Here is a 22,231-nt window from a genome sequence, read left to right as displayed (position 1 = left end):
TGACGTCATTTGTTCAATTTAAAACATTGATATTTGTTTACTCTGGGAGCCATCTTACTCAACTTTATTCATGGATCTTTAAAAAAAAACAAAAAAAAACAAAAGCAACCTGCTGAAACAAATGTACATAAATACAACTGTGCATAGCTTACAATATTCTACACGCTCACAAATATCCATTCATATGAATAAAATATTGTATTAATGCAAATATAGTGCTTTGAAATAGTAACTGTTGAAGTTGAAATCAAAACACCGCAGCAAAATAACCCCTTGTGTATAATGTCCTCTCGTGCTTGTCACTTGACGTTGCGTCCGCGTGGCCGCAGCTCTCGCGTGGTGACATCACCGTTCGTTGCGCCCACGCGAGACGCCGCACACCTGGACATGCGCAGTCCGTCGCCACTGCGGAAGCTGGCAATTTGCCGCTGATTGGTCGCGAGAGGCATCCGAATCCGCCCTTCTTTGCCGAGATGTAACTTGAGCACTGGGAGAATAACTCCCCCATGGTCACGTGTAACTTTTATGAATGGAACGCCCATCGACGTTTAAGCAGTAGCGTGCAAAACATTGGCTTCTGCTGCCATCTACAGGCCGAACAGGGAATTGCAGAGTTTGGCTTGACCTTGCATTTAGCTTCCATGCGTCCTTTAACTTCCCAGATTCATTTAAAATAGATTGGCTAATGTGCGGTGTTTGTGGTGAAGGAACATGAGCACATTTCAAAGCTTTGCCTCGGTCTTGATTTGTTTACTTGATTTAATACCCTTTTGCTATGTGCTTAATATTAATTTACTTTAGTCGTTTTAAATGAGTTGTAATGCTTAATAAGCACAGTGACCTCATAGCAGACCAGAGAATGAGTCCGCTGCCTCTCCGACGTGCTTGGAGCCAGACGAGGCCAACAGCAGCACGCATTGTGCTCTTTACATTGACCTTCGCTGTCTGCAAGTAATGGAAGCAAGGCCCGTGCGCGCACCCGCACGCACGCACGCACGCACAGACAATCCCAGTCACCAATATGTGGCCCAGCCCGGCAGCTCAAGGTTGGACCATAATCTCACAACCGCCCCCTACAAAATTCAGTCCAAGACCGTGACAGGTCACAAATACAACGCGTGACCGACATCACGCCAATTCCTCCATGTCCAAAATCGGCGCCTTGGATTGCAACAGCTTGAAAATTCCCCGAAGCTAAACTCGTTGGCTGTTTCGAATGAAATGTCACAATGCATTGCATCATAATCAATTGGGGATTTTACGCAGCTGCAAATGTTAATGGGGTCCTATTCCATTACCATTGAATGCACGTTTGAATCCCAATTTTTGTTTTGGTGAGTCTGTAGTGCGAAGCAGTTACTTGTAGCGACCTTTTAAATGAGCCATTTTGGTGCATTTAGTGTCTTAAAAATAAACAGCAAAATTCCGTCAAAGTATGTGCAAGTGAATGTCACCTATCACGTCAGGGGAGGGAAACGTCCAGTCTTTATTTTAATTTCAGCTAAGCAGGAAATTAAACAACAGATTCTGTATTCGGAGTTTTAAATGCATACAAATAGGCGCGACTTAAATTTAGAGCTAAACGAAAATCAAATACGCTTCGAGTGCGTCAAATGCGCATCTTCTTTTTGACGTGAACTAGTTTCAGAATGCTACGTAGCCTACGTCCACTTTTAGGACAACGAAAACTGTTTTAAAACGAGTCTGAGGCATTTCTACTTTTATTTCGCACCCATCAATTGTGCTGTGTCGGCGTTTTCCCTAAATGTGAAATGACCTGAGTGCATTCTGTGTTGAAATGCGTTTTACTGCACACATGTAAAGCAGTGTGTGAATAAATTCAGTTTCCACATGCCCCGCTCTTCATTTATTGTGGCACTAAAATCCGCTTTCTTCCCTTCTGTCTAGGTCCATTGTCCCCCGAAATGCGATCCACAGGCATAGCCGCCATTGAGGGGCTGCTGGCGTATCCAGCCAGAGGTGCTCCCGTTGACCGTGGAGTTGCTCACTTTCCCAGCGACGCTCCTGTGTGGTCCCGGTACTTTGCTGTCACCTGGATGGAAAGAAAGAAGTCATCAGATGCGCCTGGAATCAGGTTTTTTTTTTTCTCTCTCTCTCTCTCTCTCTCTCTCTCTCCCTCCTTCCCATCTCATCTTTATGTCCTCGTCGTCTTTTCCGCTCCTAAATTCTAAGCTGTAAATGTTTTTGACCCTGTTACACCCAAATGGTTTTACACTCCCCGTGCAACTGCAGTCTGGTGTCAGCTCAGACTGCAAGCGTGTATCATTCAAGTTCAAAAACAAGATTTTGATGAAAAAAAAAAGGTTTCCAATTGAAATGTGTGCATATGAAATGTTTAGGAAATCAGAAGCATTGAAATGGATTTGGAATGCGTGCGTCCTCGTTCGTTTACGCACGGCAAAACTGCTACGTAGGATATACTTTGACACCTTTTTATTCTTTCCACTTTATTTCCAAATGTGTATCATAACACACAGTCGGATCCCGTTCCACTTTTGTAAGTGTATTTTCCCCTTTGACTTGCAGGTGTGATAGCTTTTATTTTTGTCTGCCATAAAATGAAAACAAAACCAGGCAGCAGTAAAGCTGTGTGCCTTTTTTATTCCACTGCAGGACTCGAACTACAGGAGGCTTCTTTCTGCGAGGTCTGAATGCGCCAATTGAGGCTGCTTTACAGCCCGCAGGCAGGCAGACAGGCAGGCAGGCAGCCCTACCTGATGTGGCGTTAAACTGTACCCTCAGATCCTCTTCACAATGAATTGTTGACTCGCGCTCGGTCTAACGAGGCTTTATGGCACACGGCCGAGTTTGCTCTATTTAGATGTACACTTGTATGGCTAGGGAGGAATTAGAAAAAATTCGATTTGCTTGAATGAAAGGATGTTGAAATAGTGCTTGTTAAACAACTGGTAGATCGTGTGTGGATGCGTGTCAAGTTTTTTTTTTTTCCCTTGAGGCAAATTGGGTGACAGCAAAGTAAATAGTGAATAAGGATGAGTCTGGCTTTGTTTGATCTTAAAATCTTAACTCTGTTTTTCCAGTCCAAATCGCAAAGTGTGTGATTGTGCGATGTGACATTATACCTGGAAAATGATTGCACTTATTTCCTTCACAAAAAACAAGATTAGAAAGTAAATACTGCATAGGTCACCTTGAAATTATTTAATGACTCTTTTTGTCATTGAAATTGATACAGTGGGAATTTTTTGTTGTTGAATTTATTTAATTGTATTTCGTCATGTGTTACACAAAATATAATCTGGGTCTTGGTACATTTTTTTAGAATATAGTCTATTATCGTCACAAGTGATTTTATTTCGTGCAACCACACGGGCAAATACAATTGAATAAATTCAGCAAAAAAATTCCACCGTATGAATACGTTTTGTGGTTTAACATTCTTTAACTTATCTTTTTTTAATTATTAACATAATTTCTAAGATCGTATGATCTTAAAAGTTTAAACATATTCAAAATGGCAAATAATACATTTTATTTAAGATGAAACGTGTTGCTTACATTGGTTCACTCATTAATTTCTCACAATATATATTGGACGAGAGTAGGAAAGTTTCTATGACCTCAAAATCATGTTTGTTTTCCAGCATTCAAAATAACAAATGACATCACAGTCGATCTTAGGATGATACATGCAGTTGCCCAAAATAAATAAGCGTTGCCCTGAGCCGGAAGTCACTTGCTGACATTAAAGCACAATCTTGTGACCCAAAGCATGCGTAAATGGAAAAGCAATTAAAGGAACTTCATCTGGGGCACAGTAGGTCCTTTTGCTCTTTGTGCCTCTTTTCCCTCCCCCGAACTTGAAGTCGACCGTTCAGACAAAGCTTTGGCTTTGAGTGCGCTTCCAGTGCCAGACTGCACTTTGCTTGCCAAAATTCACACAAGAATGATACTCGGGCAGACTTTCATTCAAGGTTAAAGCCACTTAACTACGCTCATTTGTCCATTTTTTTTTTTTTTTTGTTGCTTTTCCCAAACTCCAATCAGTCAGCGTTAAGGAGTTTTGCTGCAAGCGCATCTTACCGTTGTTGTGTCTCTCGAGCTGCTGACTTGGTGGCGACTTGCTGTCACGCTTGGCCGCTGTTGTGGTGTCTGCCTGGCTGTGTGGGGAAAAAAAAAAAAGCTCAGCAGAATAGTATAGCAGCTATAAAAAACGCAGGTCTGTGCAGAGCTAGCCTTTGCTTTTTCTGTGCATCCTGTGCTCAATTAGACCTAAAAAGCCTCTGCACACCTCGTAGAATTAGTCTGGGACTGGTTTAGAGGCGGAGCGTGTTAGTCTTAAAAGTTGCAAAAGATTTGTTTTGTTTGTGCCCCCCCCCTGCAATTTATCCAAATAAAATAAAAGCTGCATGGCCACACGGCATGTTGCTTCCTGATGGTCGAACCCACGCAAGAAAGCGAATTAGCATGTGATATTTTCAGCTTGTGTTTCACATGTGCTATCAAGGGCTCAGATGTTGGCATGGCTGGGGGGCCCCCAGCCAGCCACGGGGGTCTTAATCCAAGCTCAAGTCTCTCATTCAGACCATATTAGAGTCAGGTTGCACAGGATCCAAAACGAGCTCCACGGTGGCCTCGGAACAGCCGAATTTGCTCTGACAGCACCGCCATATAAAAAGTTGTATAAGTCAACTGCTTTCAAAATTCTCAAATTATTACGCATAAGTAAATGGCGCACACGCGTTTACCTTTTAAAGTAAAGCAGCAAGCTTTTTTTTTTTTTTTTTTCCTATCACGAACCTGGGAGGAGACGCGGCTAAAATATGATTGTAGATAAAAACATCTGGAAGATGTTTTCTTGTTGGAAGAGGCACGTTTTAATAAATATGTCCAGAAAAACATGAAGAAATGGCCGCGCGTAAAAATGGAGTGGAACAGCGTGCTGCGAGAAATGGAGCGGTTTATTCCTCCGTGTTGGAGTGAAGTAAAATACACTTGTAAGTCACGTACCATTTGAAAGAAAAGTTGGTGTCAAGAAAAGTTGGTATGGGGGCAAATGATTAAATCCGCCACTTTAAATATACTTCAGATGTTGCATAAATAAAGGCCCAGTCTTATAGATCCAATTTGTTCCGCTAAATAATATTGCCTCCCTTGTTTATTTTCACCTTGCCGTAGACAGTTGAAACATTAGCCGCTACTTTGAACATGACCCTGATAACCAAATGCGCACTTAGCCAAATGCTTGCTGTTGTAAAAGCACCAAATGCTGATGACTAAGACAATTCCAAACGCAGACTTGGGAGATAAGCTTGACCGTCTCCTTCCTCCAATTCACGTTGTCTTGCGCACAATTGTGCTTTTTTTTTTTCTTTGCGTCATTTGAATCATGCATGTGTACGGAAAGTCTAATATACACTCTTAAAACTGCTGGGTTAAAAATTGGACCGTCCCGGAAAATCTGCTCAAACGTTTGTACGCCATTTTCTTGTTTTCTTTCGTCGGTTCAATTTTTAACCCAAATTAGGTTGTTTTGAACCCAGGAATTTTGAAGGCAATATAAAAGAGTGCGTATATTTAGTGGAGGTAAATCACCTTATGTTGTGATATTTTCTGATGTTATTGCAAATTATTGAGCAGAAATAGATGCAATCGCAAACAAAATCGTGAAGGAATGATAGCGGGTTTTTTGCTTGCTCTGATTTGTTGCAATTTCAAAGAATTCATTCCCAGTCCAACATGGCGATAAACTATCAATGTCAAGCTTAACACACACACACACACGCGGCGTGCGCACGCGCCGTGCCTCGCGGCGTGCGCGCACGCACACACTGAAAATCTGTCAATTTCTTGCCGCGTGGTCACGTGACTCCCGCCTCCGTGGAGTGGATGGCGATGGCTCTCCACGTCAGCTTTACGTCTCCAAATTTCTGTCTCGCGGACCTGCTTGAAAGAGGCGAGAAAGCAAGGGACTTCAGAACCATGTTCAGGGCGGGTGTCGAGGAATCCAAGGCCAGCGTCGAGGCGTAGAACCCGGGTTCCGACGATACCATGATGGATTTTGACGAGCGGGTCCCTGTCGGCTCCAACATGTATTTACCTAGCTGCACCTACTACGTGTCAGCGGGAACCGAATTCTCCGCGCTGCCCTCCTTTTTATCCCAGAGTCCTTCCACCCGGCCCATGACCTACTCGTACTCCTCAAACCTCCCGCAGGTCCAGCCTGTCAGGGAGGTGACATTTAGGGAGTACGCCGCCATCGACGCGTCAAGTAAATGGCCGCACCGGGGCAATTTGACGCAGTGCTACCCGACCACCGAAGACATGGTGCATCGGGACTGTCTGTCGGCGCAGACGGAGCTTTTCAGCAAAAGCAGCCCCGCGGCTGCAGCCGCCGCCGCCGCCTACCACCATCACCACCACCATCACGGCGCCGCCGCCGGCTCCTCCAATTTCTACGGCAATGTGGGCAGAAACGGCGTCCTCCCGCAGGCTTTCGACCAATTTTACGAGACGGCGTACGCCACGGCGTCGGAGAGCCCCTCCGCCATCGGCTACTCCGGGGAAAAAACGCATAGCAAGCAAGCCGCCTCTGCGCCGGACGACTCGGGTTCCGGCTCCTCTGGGTGTCGGGACGCCGAAGCCAAGGAGCCCCGGGAGGACACCAGCAGCCCGGAGCTGTCTTCCGGCAACAATGAGGAGAAATCCAGCAGCAGTGGCAGCAGCAGTAAGTATTGCATGTATTCAAGTCGCCTCCTTGCTTAGGAGAGAAACTTTGCGCGCCGCTGTTAAAATTTTTATATGCTGTTTTATAAGCATATAATGTTTATAGAGAGCCCCCGTGGACCCCTCCCCTTCTCTTCTAGCCACAAAACTTTGGTCAAAACTGCGCCTTGACGTTCTTGCTATTGAAAATGACCATGAGCAGGATTTTATTTTTTAATTACACAAATTAAGCCTGCATGAGTTCAATAGTGAAACATGCTCGCAAAACAATAACCCAGACGGCTTTTAATTTGTTTTGTGAGGGCGGTGCCTTGCTATGACTGTCAAGTCCTACAAGTTTTTACTTTAGCATGTCACCTCGACTTACCCCGGGATCGTCTTTTTAAAAAAAGCTGCACCCATGCACTCTTCATAGTCGCTAGTGAAGTAAATTTAGCCCGCTGCCTCCCCTGATGGAAAAGGTCAAAGCCAACCTGCACCGACTGTTTTGACTCAACTGGGGAATGTTATTGGTGACATATGCGAGGGAATATCTTCACTGTTGATTTTAATGTCTGGACGCAATTATTGTCTGTTTTCCATGTAACGAGCGAACTGGGGTTGCGGGGGTGGAATCATCATAATATTACATTAACTTTACTGGTTTTGGTGTGTGGTATTATAACCAAGCCTCTCTCTTTTTTTTTGTCTGCCTCCCTAGATGGACAGAGAACTCGCAAGAAGAGATGCCCTTATTCCAAATATCAGATCAGAGAACTTGAGCGAGAATTCTTTTTCAGTGTGTACATTAACAAGGAGAAGCGGCTGCAGTTGTCTCGGATGCTCAACCTCACCGACCGCCAAGTCAAGATCTGGTTTCAGAACCGGCGCATGAAGGAGAAGAAGTTGAACAGAGACAGATTGCAATATTATACATCCAACCCTCTGCTCTAGTAAGCGACTGATTTGGACCCCAGCGCGGGCGACCCGCCTGCCACCCAACGCCATGATTCTCTCAGGCTGCGGTTGTTGTCGTGCAACGCCACAATGGCCGCCAAAACAACAGTGGTGTGTTTCAAGTTCGCGGACAAGCACCCGAATGGCCGGGAAAAAAAAAAAAGGAAAAAAAAAAAAGCGAGCTTGAAGGAAGACGTTTGGCCTCATGGACGTTTATTGTGCTATATAACGAGCTCTTATTTTGGATTTGTGACTCTAATTGCGCGCAATGAACGCCCGCCTCACGCAATAGTGTGATTCACCCGTCCTCTTTATTTTTTGATTTTCAGTTTTTACTCTGACTGAACAAGTGTATTTTGTTATCAAAATGTAATTAGATTTTTTTTTTTTAAATATGCAATCGCAAAACTGAAGTCTTGTTTAATTCAGTGAATCAATACAACATTGGTGTGACCAAATAGCGTCCAACGAATAAGAATGTATTTTTTTTTTCCCTTTGTGTGTGTATTTATTTTGTAGCCACTCGTTTACTATCTTTTAATGTCACGGCTATCCAAGTCAAAGTTTATTATAGGGGGTTAAATGTATTTATATCTACTCCTCTTTTTAATACAATATAACTCCGCAATGCCATAGTTGATTTTTCTTTTTTAATCTGACTTTTTAGTCAAATACTGCAGGCCTAACCACCAGAGACATAAGGTCGCGGGATCCACGGAAGTCGCACTGAGGTACACGCCCAAAAACACAGGTAGAAACATGTAGCAGGTCTCCTGCGTTCTCTAATTTGACTTAACTCAATTTCTTCCGTTTACTTTCGTGACTCAGAAACATTTGGTTCTTGCGGTCTGACGTGTAATCAAAATGAAACGTTGATTTCATGTATGCGGTTTGTTAGGGCGAAAAGCTGGTCAGGAATCTCCTGCTTGTCCCCAGAACACGATTGTGTATTATACTATATTTCCAAATAAAAACGATTGAAAATGTTACTGGATGGAGTGTTTTGTATATGCGTATTTTGGTAAAGCGGTATGCGTAATTATACATATGGCGCATTTTACGCAATTGTAATGTGGTGCTTTTATAACGTTTACCATGCTTTTACTTGGTACACTTGTGTTTAAATTCATACATACAATGGCGTTTTCTTGGAAGGGATCTCGAGGTTTTTTTCCCCCCATGATTGTGCTCTTCTAGAATGCCTTACTTAAAAATAAAAGAATTCTCTTCAGTCATGATTTTCTTTAAGGAATGGTTCACATTTTAAAAAAAAGTGCTGTTATATATGTTACCTAAATATTCACAATCAAGTATGATTGTCACAATCAAACTTTTAGGGAAAAAAGAAAAATATTAGCAGTTAAATTTCTTTGCATCGCACTGATTTGTAGTCCTAAACAGCATTTTTATTTATTCGATCTTTTTTATGTTTGATCTTTTTCTACACAGCTCTGTGATCTAAATCATTGAAACAAACTCAAATATTCCCATTTTATGATCAATTTATTCGAAGAATGCTTTTATCTCTGTTGTTAATAGTCTCCATAACATTTTACGTTCAGAAAACATGCACTATTATTCTGTGCTCAGTTTTATTTCGTGCTTTTCTCAAAAGTTTCTATGTCTTCTCCCGTCAAGCTGTCACGCCACATATTGGCTTTGGAAAGCCTTGTTCCAACAGCTCTTAGCTTTGGGCAGGGCCGCCATATTTGCTGTTGTTATCTCTGTGTTTATGGCAGCTAGCCGGAGCGCATTGGCGTTCATATATGACAGTCAAAAGGGTCATAAACGCCGGTGAGAGCGAGCCTGAAGTTTATGGTTGTCCCTCTCTGCTGTAGTCCGGCCTTGCCTTGCGCGCATCCCTTACTGCGCGCTGGAATTCTGTCCCTAATTACGGGACATCCTCCCCGTTGCCTAGGCAACGCAGTCGTAAAAGCTGTCTGAGGGTCTGGAGCATTTGTACAATTGGAGTGCACTGCAATAAACCGTCTGAGACCCAAGGTTATTAACTGTGTTACCAAGGAGGCGAGAGCCACGACAGGAAGAGGGAAGATAGGGGGGGAAAGCACTTCTTGTTCCCTGCCTGGACTTCATTTTTGGACTGGGTTCCCTCGCGTGAGTCGTCCACCTCAATCAGCTTGGACTGGACTCTACTTTGCCACCGGGCGGCGCTATTGGAACCAATGTCACGGCCGTGGAGGGTTCACCTCTAACGCAGGAAGGTAAAAATCACAGCTTTTTTTTGGCTTTGAGAATATCTGCCCGTTGGTGCCTCTCCTATGGGCGATAGCGAAAATAATATTTAGAAGAAAAAAAAGGCCGGTGCGTTTCTGGAGCTCACAGCGCCGCGCGGAAGCCGCTTTCCCCAGGGGGGCTTAAAAGGCAACACATGTGCGCCATTGCTGAATACATGTGCTGTTCATTTTGCTTTCGCTGAGCTGGAGCTTTTCCAAAGGTAGAAGTCACGACAAGGCGGGCGAGCCGCACGCATGCAAAGTAAAAGCTCCTCTGGTTTAGTTCATGTAGTTGTTGTGTTGGTGGCTGAGCCCAAAACACGCATTCAAACAGTCACCTTCTTAAATCACAGCAGCGCATTTATCTTCCTCGTTTCCTCTTGAGAGACAGCCGCGCTTGACGTCCTTCCAAAACACTTAGCGAACGTGCCAAGTGTATAAAAAGTCTTATTAGTCAAAGTCGATTGTTGGTTGCGATATAGACGCTGATTGCGTCTCCTTTTCCTTCCGCTCGTCGTGCCCAACATCTTGCTTGCCCTTGAGGCGCTGTTCGGTGTCTGTGGACGGCAGGGCGTGTGGACCCGCTCTCCTTCCCCCTTTTTTTGCTCTCTGGTGAAAAATAAATACTTCCGCTGGATGTAATAAAACGCCGCATTATTGTTCATCGCTCCTCTCTGGACGAACATGATCCGACCCTGAGTGCCTCTTCGGCCACCATTATATGGGTGCGATCAAAGCCAGTGGTCAGAGTAAACTGTTGAGAGGCTAAAATGGCTGGGCAGCTGTGAAAATGAAGATTTAATAGCTACAATTAATAACTGCGGCGGAAAGATATCGATAGCCCCCCATCTCCTGCTCCACAACAGCCCCGAATTGTAAAATGCTGGACGCACGTAATTAATTGACGTATTTAGTTCCCCCATCGGCTCTTATGTCCAAGACACAGGAGGAAAATATGTGCTTTTGGAACTATAGCGTCTTCCCTTGGAATTATTTCCCATAGTCTACGTTTTGAAAACTATATAGCGCCTTTGAAATGACTTCAATCTATCTAAATAAAAAAGATGCATGGGTTATTTAATACTATCGCAAATGTATTCATTTATTTGTGTGGCCTATATTGTGTTTTTGTGTGTATATTGTTGTGTATACATGTATATGAAAATACACACGCACAAGCGCTTTATGAATGCATGCATACGTACAAATGTAATTTTATAATGGATATAAATATGTATATTAAGGCCGCACAATATACAAAAAAATATATACATGTATTGCTGTCCAATATATGAACAGTAGGGGTATTAATAGCAAGTCATTCAAATGTAAGCTAAAAATACATTTAGCCTCCCTTGCAGCATACAAAAAGTATTTCACGAGATTAAAAGAAAAAAGGTACATGTCGCTATTATATAGCCATATTCAAGACTCACATGTGTTTTCAATATCGTGCATGGCCTAATATATATTTATAAGAATACTTATGTAGATATCTATCTATCTATGTTGTGTGTATGTATATATATATATATATATATATATATATATATATATATATATACCTTATGTTGTATAGGATGCACCCAGTGTAAAATAGCACCTGCCCTCGTTACATTTTGATGCGCCTCTGTTTTTTTTCTTTTTTTTCTTTTGCTTTTGCCCGTCTCATGCTTTCAGCCCACCTGGGCCGAAGCTAGCCGAGACTGACCTGAGTAATATGAGTACACATGCATAGCCAAGGACTCTGGAGGTTGGAAGCAAAGTTTTATTGTGGCCCTTATGGTCCTGAGTTGGCGCAACAAGATGAGGTGTACGTGCAAACACCACGCTGTGTGGCGCGCACACACACTTTGATCCACGTTTTTGAACGCTGTACAGCCTCGCTTTTTGCATGGAGGTATTAACACCGATTTATTAGGTTGTTTTACTGCAATAAATGACGAGTAAGCTGGCCCGACGCCCCCCCAAATATCACCGTTAAAACAATTGTGATAAACCCAGTTGGAAAAATAAAACCCTTTATTCTCTCAAAATCATTAAAAAAAAAGTTAGTTTTAATGCTCACAGTTAACAACTGAGGAATGTCGGCCTAACAAAAAAAAAAACAACGAATGAAGCTTATATTCATTATGTTGGCACAGTCAAATCATATAAACGCTGTTTCTCACCTGTTTAAATATTCCCCAATAACTATTTTATTGTTGCATTGTTACTTGCTTTATATAGCTTTTACCAATATGGCTTGATTTTTTTTGTTTTTAACGCCATTTCAAATAAATCTGAGCATACGAAAGAAACAGGGGGTAGTTTAAAGTCATGCCCTCAAATGACAACCTCTCAATGGAAGCACACAAAAATACTCGTTTTGTTAGATGTCGCTCCAGTTCTCCTCAGGCCATATTAGTGCAAACGAATTGGGTCTTTTTCTTTTTTGTGTGCATGCGGAAGAGCTCCTGCTACTTGCCATCGGCAAATTTCAAACATTTTATTACCTTCCAGGTCCCGTGGCTTTGTTTTTCTTTCTTTTTTTTTTTTTTTACAACTCGTGGTGTGTTTTCAGCAGCCGTGCAGGTTTGGACTTGATTTGGATGTGACGCATTCGAATTTATTTTGATGCTTAAAATTACGACTTAATAGCGGATTTGTGACGCTTCATACATTGCTATTTTAGTGTTTCCTACAACTTACACAGTGTGTCACGGCGAAGGTGGATCCACCTCAAGCCCTAATGGTGCATTAAGGCAAGAAGTAGGCGCACAGTGATGGCTGCGCTCTCTTCGTCCTCAGCTGCTTGATAGATGTTGTAGGCTCCGAGTGGGCGGGACTTTGTCCCGACGCGAGCTTCCCATTGGCCGCCCGGCGCACACGCTAGAATGAGGGGCGCTCCTAATCATATCCAGCATGTTTTGCACAAGAAATGTCAGACCGAGGGGGCTACCTTCTCCCTTCGCCAAAATACTCGACAATAATGTCATGTTCGGACAGTCCATCAGGAAATGCCTTCCTAGTGGATTCTCTGATCAGCGGCAGGGCTGAGAACTGCGGCGGTCATTACACGGGAAGCGCCGCCGTGTGCGTGCCTCATAGCGCAGCCGCCGAAGTGCCTTACGGACTACACAGCTACGGATACTTCACAGGTATACCCAAACGGGCTAACGTGGGACCCCAAAATGTGGTCAGCGCTCCGAGCGCCTACCTGTCCGGCATGGAGATGTGGATGGACGCGCAAAGGTCATGTCGCGTGGACCAAGAGCGCTCGGTGCAGGGTCCTCAGGTCACGCCCTGCTCCTTCCCGCAGAACATTAAGGAAGAGAGCACCTACTGTCTCTATGAGCAGTCAAAGTGCCCTAAAGGTTCTGGTGCCGAAGACCTGACTTATTCGCGCTTAGCCCCAGCCGGCTCGGTAAACGATAGCGGCGGTGTTGCTGCTGCTGCTGCTGCTGCCGGAGGGGGCACAGTTCCCATGCCGTGCTATTTCCGCTTGTCTCAGAACCACGCGCAACCTCATAAACTTTACAACGCCGACGGCCCTGCGCAGCCTCCCTACCCTCATTTGGGCCCACACTCTGGCGCCCCTAGCCCCTTCCATTCTCCACCAACCTCGACGCAACCTCCGAGCGCCACGCACGAAGGAAGCGGGGACAAAGAGGAGCCCGTGTCCGCGGGGAACTCTGACCGGCAGCCCCACGCTGCAGTCGGGAGGGAAGATCCGCGCGATTCCACGGATGCGGAAGACTCCTCTGCTGAGGAGACCGACGAGCAGGACAAGGAAAGGCCGGAAAAGGGCAGCAAAGGTATAGTCGACGTTCATTGCGGGTGTTTTCTTGCACTATACTGCTTGTATGCAGCACCTGTTATAGTAGACACGTCTTTGGAATCTTTTCATTTGCATAAATCATCAGTGTCTGGTGTACTCGAGTATTCATGCACTGCCATAATTGTGTAGAAATGTCAACAGATAGTTAGGAATAACGTTGCTAATGTTATTTAAATAACAATAGACTATATTTGAAATGCATCTAGCTTATAACGCTACGAATACTGTGATAATCTATTTAAGTGACTGCGTGTCCTATTTTTCTGTATTATTTTAAGGCTTTCCTAACTCATGTTTCATTTGTGTTTATAAGGTTGTATAGTTCTGGACGCGAACGCGCACTCATACACGCGCGCGTCATCACGCACGCGCCCACGGACACCCCTATGCGCACGCACACAACCACCGCCACACGAACCGCAATTAGCACCAATATATAAACACAAGCACACATACATTGACACAAATACAACATTGATATGATATAAATACACACACACAAATGCACACACTATCATAAACAAAAAATAGGCTGCTCCACAATCCACACACAAATAAGCAATTACAAATGCACGCACCGACTATTATAGAGACACATGGTGCTAATAGTACACTAAAATATCACACATTGCACACACACACACACACACACTCACTGACAAAAATACACAATTAAGAATATAAAAACAATGGCAAAATATACGAATAAATTTAAGCGAACACTAAAATACTCACGAAAAATACTACATTGTACACACACACCCCAAACACGTCTATACAAAAGCTTGAATGGGAAAAAATATTTTAAAAAAACAGTCACACGCACAAGATGCTAATATACGAATACACACGCGGTCACTGAAACAAAAACCAAAATGCTCGCGCGCACATAGATAAAAAAAAAAAAAAACGTATACAAAACATATACACACCCTTTAAGACAAATACACCCACACACACACACTACAAAAAAAATCAAACACAAACGTTACAAAAAAGCAAACACACATACGTTACAAATAAAAGCAAACACACAGGAACAAAAAAAAAGCAAAAATTCAATTGCATACTGTCTCAAAAATACTGCAGTGTATGTTAAAACCAAATGTGTGTGTGCGTGTGTGTGCGCGCTTGTTTGTGTGCATGTGTGTGTCGTCCCCTTTCAGGCGACAACAAAAGTGACAACACAGCCAACTGGCTGACGGCAAAGAGCGGACGGAAGAAACGTTGTCCGTACACCAAGCACCAAACTCTGGAGTTGGAGAAAGAGTTCCTGTTCAACATGTACCTGACTCGAGAGCGCCGCCTAGAGATCAGTAAAAGCGTGCACCTGACTGACAGACAGGTCAAAATTTGGTTCCAGAACCGCAGGATGAAATTGAAGAAAATGACACGAGAAAACAGGATCCGGGAGCTCACCTCTAACTACGGATTTTCATGATGAACGAGGTGAAAAACAAAATGCATAGAAAAGGAAAGATTAGTCTGAAATGACTGCCCCCCCCCCCCTACACACAATCACCCACGCACCACCCCTCCGCTCCTCTTCCATTGCCACCACGACCACCACGCCCCACCCATTTCATATGTGGGCCGTAGAAGCTTGATTTCCACACACCCTCGATGTGACTCAAACGTGGAATGTTTTCCAATGTTGTTTACGTCTCTTCTGTCGTATTTTTGATTAGTCAGCGGAGTAAAAGTAATCCATTTGAAAAATATTCATTAACTCTTTTTTAGTCCAACTTCTACGAAAATATTCGACCTTGATTTGCATGGAATCATTTTGCAATCACCACGTAAATATTACAAATAATAATCCACCTGTGACCAAGTTTGATGTCTAGTCGGCACTATTGTGTGTATGAGCTAAATGTGTAAATTGAGCAACAATCTTTAGTGGCGTTTCCACGAGAAAAAAAAAAAATATTACGAGGCACGCGCGCTCATGTTTTTGACTTGTATATTTTTTTTGGTGTACATACCGACGTTGTGTTTTGTGTCATGCTGAATAAATTATCGCTCTGGCGCATTATAGTAAATTGTATTTTTGCTCCGTGTGTGTGTGTATACGTGTGTTTTATCTTTGTGCGCCCCCCCCCCCCCCAACTCCCAAAATCTTTCATTTGAATTGTATTTAGTTTGAAGACGAGAGGCAATTGCGCTAGGCAATTACCATCGGAAATAATTAAGGAATGGGGCTCTAAGGCGTCTTAGCTGCATGCAGGCGGCTATTGTGGAGTTTTATGACTGGCTGCTATATGAGGTTTCTCCCTCTCCTCTAAGAGCTGCTTCAGTCGTGCATGGGAGAGGCTTTCAAACGGACTGGTGGCCCGGCTCGCTGCATGTTTCTTATTCTTACACCCTGGATGCAATATTGCTCTATTTAATTGGGGATTAACGGGATTTGGCACAAGGATGACGTATGGGTAAGTGCGTTTAATTGTGTCGTGTCTGTGCGCGCGCGCGCGTGTGTGTGTGTGTGTGGAGTATGCTCTGACAGTCTTAGTGTGATTCTGCTTTTATCGGTTCCAGTTGGTTTGTTGTGATTTGGTGGCTTGTTTGGTGACTTGAGGGCCCCGGATGGACTGTCGAGTGGTTTAGGTAGTTTCATGTTGTTGGGGTGCATTTCTAACTCTGCAACATGAAACTGTCTTAATTGCCCCAGTTATGGACATCGACGACAAATGGAAAGAGAGATAGAGAGAAAAAAAATGCAGGGGATTAAAAATAAATAAATAAGAGACAGAAATGTCGGCAACGTGATCGGAACCTCCTGCCGAGGTTGAAGATTGAAGAAAGGTTCGGCATGCTGCTGAGCTGCAAACGTCTCGTTTTCATGTTGGACTATATCTTTTGTAACACGATCCACAAGTGCGTACTTCCACACATATGTTGTTTGAAAATAACATTTTTATCCACAAGAGGCTTGACGCAGACGCGCCAGACACAAGGCCTCGGTTACGACCACTGCAGTGGAGGGGAAGGGGAAGGTGAATGGGCCAACAGCGACCTCCGTGGGCAATGAGACCGGATGCTTCCGCTGCGCAATAGTGGCTCAGACAAAAGGAGGGGAAGGGGCTTTATGGCGGGGTTTAGATCCGCCAGACAGGCTGTTATCTACCGAAGCAAACGAGCTCAATAGCCCCCGTGGTAAAGTTGGTGGAAAAAACACCCTGATTTAGCTTTACAGCCCGAGAGTCATCGCAATAGTGGCGTGTTTTCCTCATCCGAGGCGTTTGTTGATGGTCTTTTCTGCACACCCCTTCCTGTCCCCCACCCTTTCTTGTTTGATGTCTGTTTGCCAAACAATGTGCACCTAATAGGTGACGGTATACAAATAAGTTACCGAGATTCAGTTTGTCTTCGTGTAATAGTCCCCCCCCCTTTTTTTTCATGACAATGTCTTTAAAAAAATATGTACACGTCCATTTCCGTTTCTTTCATAACAATGCAGCTTTTGTGGAAATGCCTGTGGCCTCGCGAGTAAATGCAAAAATACACACACTCGTGTGTGACACATATTCGACATTTGCATTTATCGGAGTGCCTCCAATTGTTGCAGTTGCGCACAGAAAATGCAACGTGAAATGCAATCTGTATGTTGTTTTCAAATCATAGCTTGCATACTTGAAATATTTACTGTGTCCTCCTTTGACTTATAGCGTCATTTAATTCTTAAAGGAGAAAACCCGCAGCTATCATTTGCATATTTTAGTCTAAGGTTACACAACGAGGCACTAGCACCATTCGTTAATGGTGAAATATGTGCACGCGATAACAGCGTTGCAAACGATAAACAAGTCGAACGCAGGTTAAAGAACACTTACAATCCGCCATTCTGGTTGTGTGCAAAATAATGAATTCGTGTTTACTCAGTTACTACACGCGAGACATTCTATTTGCGCTTTTATTTTATTTGGAACACACATTACTTTAGGCCTCGTTTTAACACGTGCGAAAACTATTTATATTAAATGCCTTGTTATTTTATTCTAGTAAACAATACAATGCAGCATGCAGCGGGCAAAGTCAAAACAAACAAAATACGATTCATCACAATTAATAATATAAATAGTACAAAATATGTTCCGTAATGTGTTTGAGTCGAACTGTACGATGTTTAGATGTGAATTAATTGCTTGCCCGTTAAAGCGCACTTCGCAAAACAAATTGTGGCGCTCACGCACGGACGTCGCTGTGTATTTTTGCCTCACGTGTAGCTCGTGTCTGAAATGTAAATTCTGAAAATGTTGTCAAAAGCAACCCTCAATCAACGTTAAAGTTAATGAGCATGTTTTATTTTCATGCCACAACACGCGTACACAGACATGATCCAAATTGGAGGGTGGAAGTAGCCACTTAAATTTAGTCCTGAAATCCACGAAGTAGCTTTACCATGTTTCATCTCATTAAATCAGAATTTTAAAGAACGAGATTAGAATTTCTAGTCGTGAATATTTGAAAGTCGCTCAGCTAATGCAGATTTTTATGATGTGTGTTTTTTAACCCAAAGTGCTGCATGCTTTGAACTGTTTTAAACATTGTGTTTTGGTTAGCAGGGTGCTTACGTGGCCTATAAAATAGCTCATAAAATGAGCTTCGAAAATACCGTGTCGTTTGCAGCAAGGCTTTAACATGCAGCCGCAACTAACGGACTTTGTCCGTCATCGTGTTTTCATTCATATTTTCTCGCCTCTATCAGATTGTATCCATTTATTAGTATTTTCTCAACTATGCTTGTTATTGGGGACTGTGTGCGTATTTAATGAGCAGAGGGGATTGATTTATGCTTTATTGTTCAGGCTGTATGATCACGTGCGCGGAGCGTCCAATCGCCTTGCGGCGTGGCTCCCACATTACAACCCACTGTAGTTCTGTGAGGGGCCAAGTTGCTACTTGATTTCTCCACATTGTTATTTTGTGAGGCTGTCTTTACTGCCTGTGTATGTGTGTGTGCGTGCTTTTTCTGTTGTTGTTGCTGTATATGGCTCTGCTGGCTGGCTAACTGCGTGCGTGTGAACGTGTAGTTTGCCGCCATGTCGACATCCGGAGCGGTGACTAGTTACTACGTCGATTCTCTCATTCTCCCCGAGAGCGAGGAGCTCTCCATGCCGAGATACCCCTCCGGGACCGGGTACCAGCACGGCAGACAGCACCCCCCATCCATCAGTGAGCACGGCGAGCTCGGACCTTGCACCTTCACGTCCAAGCCCGCCGTGTTCGGCCCGTCTTGGAGCCACGTCCCGGCTCAGTTCCCGGGCGGCGTTTCCTCTGTGTACCACCACCCCTATGGGCACCCACAAGGCCCGGTCGGGGCCGAATCAGACGCCCGCTACCAGTCGTGGCTCCTGGAACCCATGTCCGGGTCCCTGCCTATGAGCGGATTACAGGCGTCGCACCATTACGGAATCAAACCCGAAGCTGCCGGTTCGCACACGGCGCTGCTGCTCTCTGACTACAGCAACGGCTCGGTGCCGTCAGTCGCGGAGAAAGAGGCGCTCGCCGGCCGGGGAGTCGACGTGACCGGGGAGGTTGAAGAGAAACCCATCCTGGATCCCAGTAAGTCAGGCGCGCGTCTTTTTTTCGGTTATTACATGTCACGTCAGGCTGCGCGGAGGGGCGCGCGTCGCGTCGCGTCTCATCACATGCCATTCTTAACATGCCATTTCCTTAAGCGCCCTCATGTACGCCCAACCCTAACAGTCCCGATTAATTGGCACCCCCTTGCAACGTGGCACCCCCTTTATGATCCTTGTGTATACATTTTTGTGCATTTAGCCGCTCGTCCCTTTAAAAAAAAAAAAAAAAAAAAAAAAGACTCCTCACCCCCTCCCACTCTTTTCAGATAACCCCGTGTCCAACTGGCTCCACGCGAGTGCCACGAGAAAAAAGCGCTGTCCGTACACAAAGCATCAAATCCTGGAGCTGGAGAAAGAATTCCTCTTTAACACCTACCTGACCAGGGACCGTAGGTACGAGGTAGCGAGGCTGCTGAACCTCACGGAGAGACAGGTTAAAATCTGGTTCCAAAACCGCCGGATGAAGATGAAGAAGTTTAACAAAGATGGCGCATCTAAAGATGAGTGACTGATGAGTCAAGGAGAATCACATTGAGGCCAATGGCGAGTATTTTTTTTTTTCCATGCGGCTCTGCTGGAGCTTCTGGAAAAACTCGTTTTAGTGTTCCATATATCAGAACCTATTGGGCTTCATCGTCTTGTACAAAAAAAGCATGTTAGGCTCTCGTTTGAAGCAACTACCTTTTTTTATATTGCACAATTTTAACAGTGCCCCCTTTTTGTTAGTTGTCCTTTTCATATGGTGTTTCGTTTTTTTTTTTTTATTAGTACCTCGTTAAAGTGAATTAATTGGCTTGTGCTTGTTTGGATGTTTCCAGCAATGTGTTCTCTGTTGTCTATTTCACAGTCACCTGAGCTAGTTTGTAAAATGTGTTGGATTTTGTTGTTAATTGTTTTTCTCTTATTGCTAGAATTATGACTGAGTTTAGTCTGAAGGATATAGTAGAGAAAAAAATGTAGGTGCTACATCTCAGAAACCTAAAGTATTAGAATAACACAGAAGCTCTATGTTACATGACTGACTACCTATATGTGTTTATCAACTACCTACAATAACATATTTTTCCTCTCGTGGCAAATTATTGTAGAATTTATTGATTGGTTAGACAAGCCCGAATTTAAGGATTTTTTTTGTTTTGTTTTGTTTCGGGAAAGCATTGTTTAGTGAGAAATCAAATAACACACTGTAGGTTAAAATTGATTACCTCTCGGTCAGCCGACCGTCTGAATTTTGGTTCTCAAATGTAATTTGTACTTTATTTATTAAAATAAAACAAATTATCTGCACAAATTGACACTGGGTTGAAATGTTTAAAAAAAAATCGGAAAATTGAGACTTATTCTTAATATGAGCATATCGTGGACTATACAGTACATGGCGTGATGGGAGAGGATGGTGATAGCTCTATAGAGCCGTAAAAGACAATTACCGCTATAACATTTTATGAGGTGCAAAGCGCTGCGAGGCAAGCGGACACAAAACAAGAAAAAGACGTGCAGGGCTTGGGCACATGAAGATAGCGTTTCTATTTTGGGGGTTATGGAAAATGACAACGGATTTGCTGGACTAAATCAGGACGTCACCCGTCCAGGAATATAAACATTTTGATTCTTCATCAGGGAGAATCCTTAAAAAAAACACGACCTCCTCTAAGGCATGGTTCAAGTCTGTAATTTTTATTTTTATTTTGCCGGAGAACATGCATCACATGATCGGTGAAGGAAACTCTCACGCTTGCTCATCACGGCTTGAAAATCAGCGTTGAGTGTATAAAAGCAGAAAATGTTGGATTATTCCGAGGCGAATTTGAAGCTTGGAGACTTGTGTTGTGACGCGCTTGGGGGGCGACACACAGATGGACCCAAACTTCAAAGACTCGCCAAGAGACAGCGCAATAAACCGCCTGGTCTCCTATACTGTCTGGCATTCCACTTTTAATGGCTTTATGGCCGTCCAGACACAATTAGGCTGTTTCCAGAATGGCACCCATTTGTTTTTTCTTCTCTTTGGTTCTGGACAAAAGGCCGAGCGGAAATGATCAGGTTTATTGGACTCTTCCCAACGGGGACGCGCATGCACGACTCACGGTCATTTGGACGCTGCCTTTGTTTCTACCTGGGAACCTTCCGCCCTCTGCTCCCCGTCCGTCGCAACACGCAGCGTCGAGACGGCCATAAAGACGCACAGAAGCAGATCAAATTCACAGCACTGGGGAGAAGATGGATGGAAAGATGGATTGATAAAGCCGAACAATTTGAAAACAGCAAATACCAATTTCCACTGCAGATGCGATTTTTTCCCTTCTTTTTTTTGTCAAACATGACAAGAAAAATCAAGGATGGGCTTTAGAGTACTAAAAAATGTCAATTGTTTTATTTTTTATTTTACATCTCAGTTGTTGGCATGAATTAATTGTACACGTTTTTTTCCCCCGAGTTGTATACTATTGTGCTCATAAGTTTACATACCCTGGTAGAAATTGTGACATATTGGCATTTATTTTTAGACTATATATGACTGAACGGGAACCATCAATGTTTGTTTTTTTTGCTATATTTTGACGATTGTAGCTATTAAAACTAATGTAACTGCGTGCTGTCTGATCCCCCGTTTTTGTCCTATACAAATTCTTTCAGGGTATTTGCATGGGGTGTTAAAACACTTCAACTAGAGTTGTGCAGCATTTAAAATTAGATTCTCTCTCAGAAAACCCGCAGCTATGCGATTCAGCACAACGATAATCTAATTGATGTCGTATTGCTGCAAAAAAAAACACAACAACGACGACATTGTGCATTATGCGTTTTTCTCCTCCTTGTCCAGTAGGTGGCGACACTGGTCCACAACAACCTTTTGTAACGCGTCTGCATTAATGAATCTGCTCTGTGGTGGCGGCCGTGGGCGAAATACTCTAGTAACATTTTTAAGAGTCCAGCCAAACAATTTCACA

At 43.6% G+C, this 22,231-nt stretch overlaps 3 protein-coding genes across 3 annotated transcripts; all 3 read left to right on the top strand.

The window, feature by feature from the left end:
- Nucleotides 1-6,007: 6,007 nt before the first annotated feature.
- On the top strand, nt 6,008-8,633 carry LOC119130651 (homeobox protein Hox-A11a-like). The gene is made up of 2 exons (XM_037264514.1): nt 6,008-6,709; nt 7,409-8,633. The coding sequence occupies exons 1-2, from the start codon at nt 6,034-6,036 to the stop codon at nt 7,639-7,641; spliced, it is 909 nt and encodes a 302-aa protein (XP_037120409.1). The 5' UTR covers nt 6,008-6,033; the 3' UTR covers nt 7,642-8,633.
- Nucleotides 8,634-12,672: 4,039 nt separating this feature from the next.
- Nucleotides 12,673-15,745, top strand: LOC119129849 (homeobox protein Hox-A10-like). The gene is made up of 2 exons (XM_037263181.1): nt 12,673-13,675; nt 14,865-15,745. The coding sequence occupies exons 1-2, from the start codon at nt 12,799-12,801 to the stop codon at nt 15,137-15,139; spliced, it is 1,152 nt and encodes a 383-aa protein (XP_037119076.1). The 5' UTR covers nt 12,673-12,798; the 3' UTR covers nt 15,140-15,745.
- A 608-nt stretch (nt 15,746-16,353) lies between these two features.
- hoxa9a (homeobox A9a) lies at nt 16,354-20,575 on the top strand. The gene is made up of 2 exons (XM_037263184.1): nt 16,354-19,260; nt 19,547-20,575. Exons 1-2 carry the CDS (start codon nt 18,738-18,740, stop codon nt 19,786-19,788), a joined length of 765 nt encoding a protein of 254 aa, XP_037119079.1. The 5' UTR covers nt 16,354-18,737; the 3' UTR covers nt 19,789-20,575.
- The last annotated feature ends 1,656 nt before the right edge of the window (nt 20,576-22,231 follow it).

The sequence above is a fragment of the Syngnathus acus genome, chromosome 11 (genome assembly GCF_901709675.1).
Source record: "Syngnathus acus chromosome 11, fSynAcu1.2, whole genome shotgun sequence".
Lineage (NCBI taxonomy): Eukaryota > Metazoa > Chordata > Actinopteri > Syngnathiformes > Syngnathidae > Syngnathus > Syngnathus acus.
This window is presented reverse-complemented; position numbering and strand designations above follow the sequence as displayed.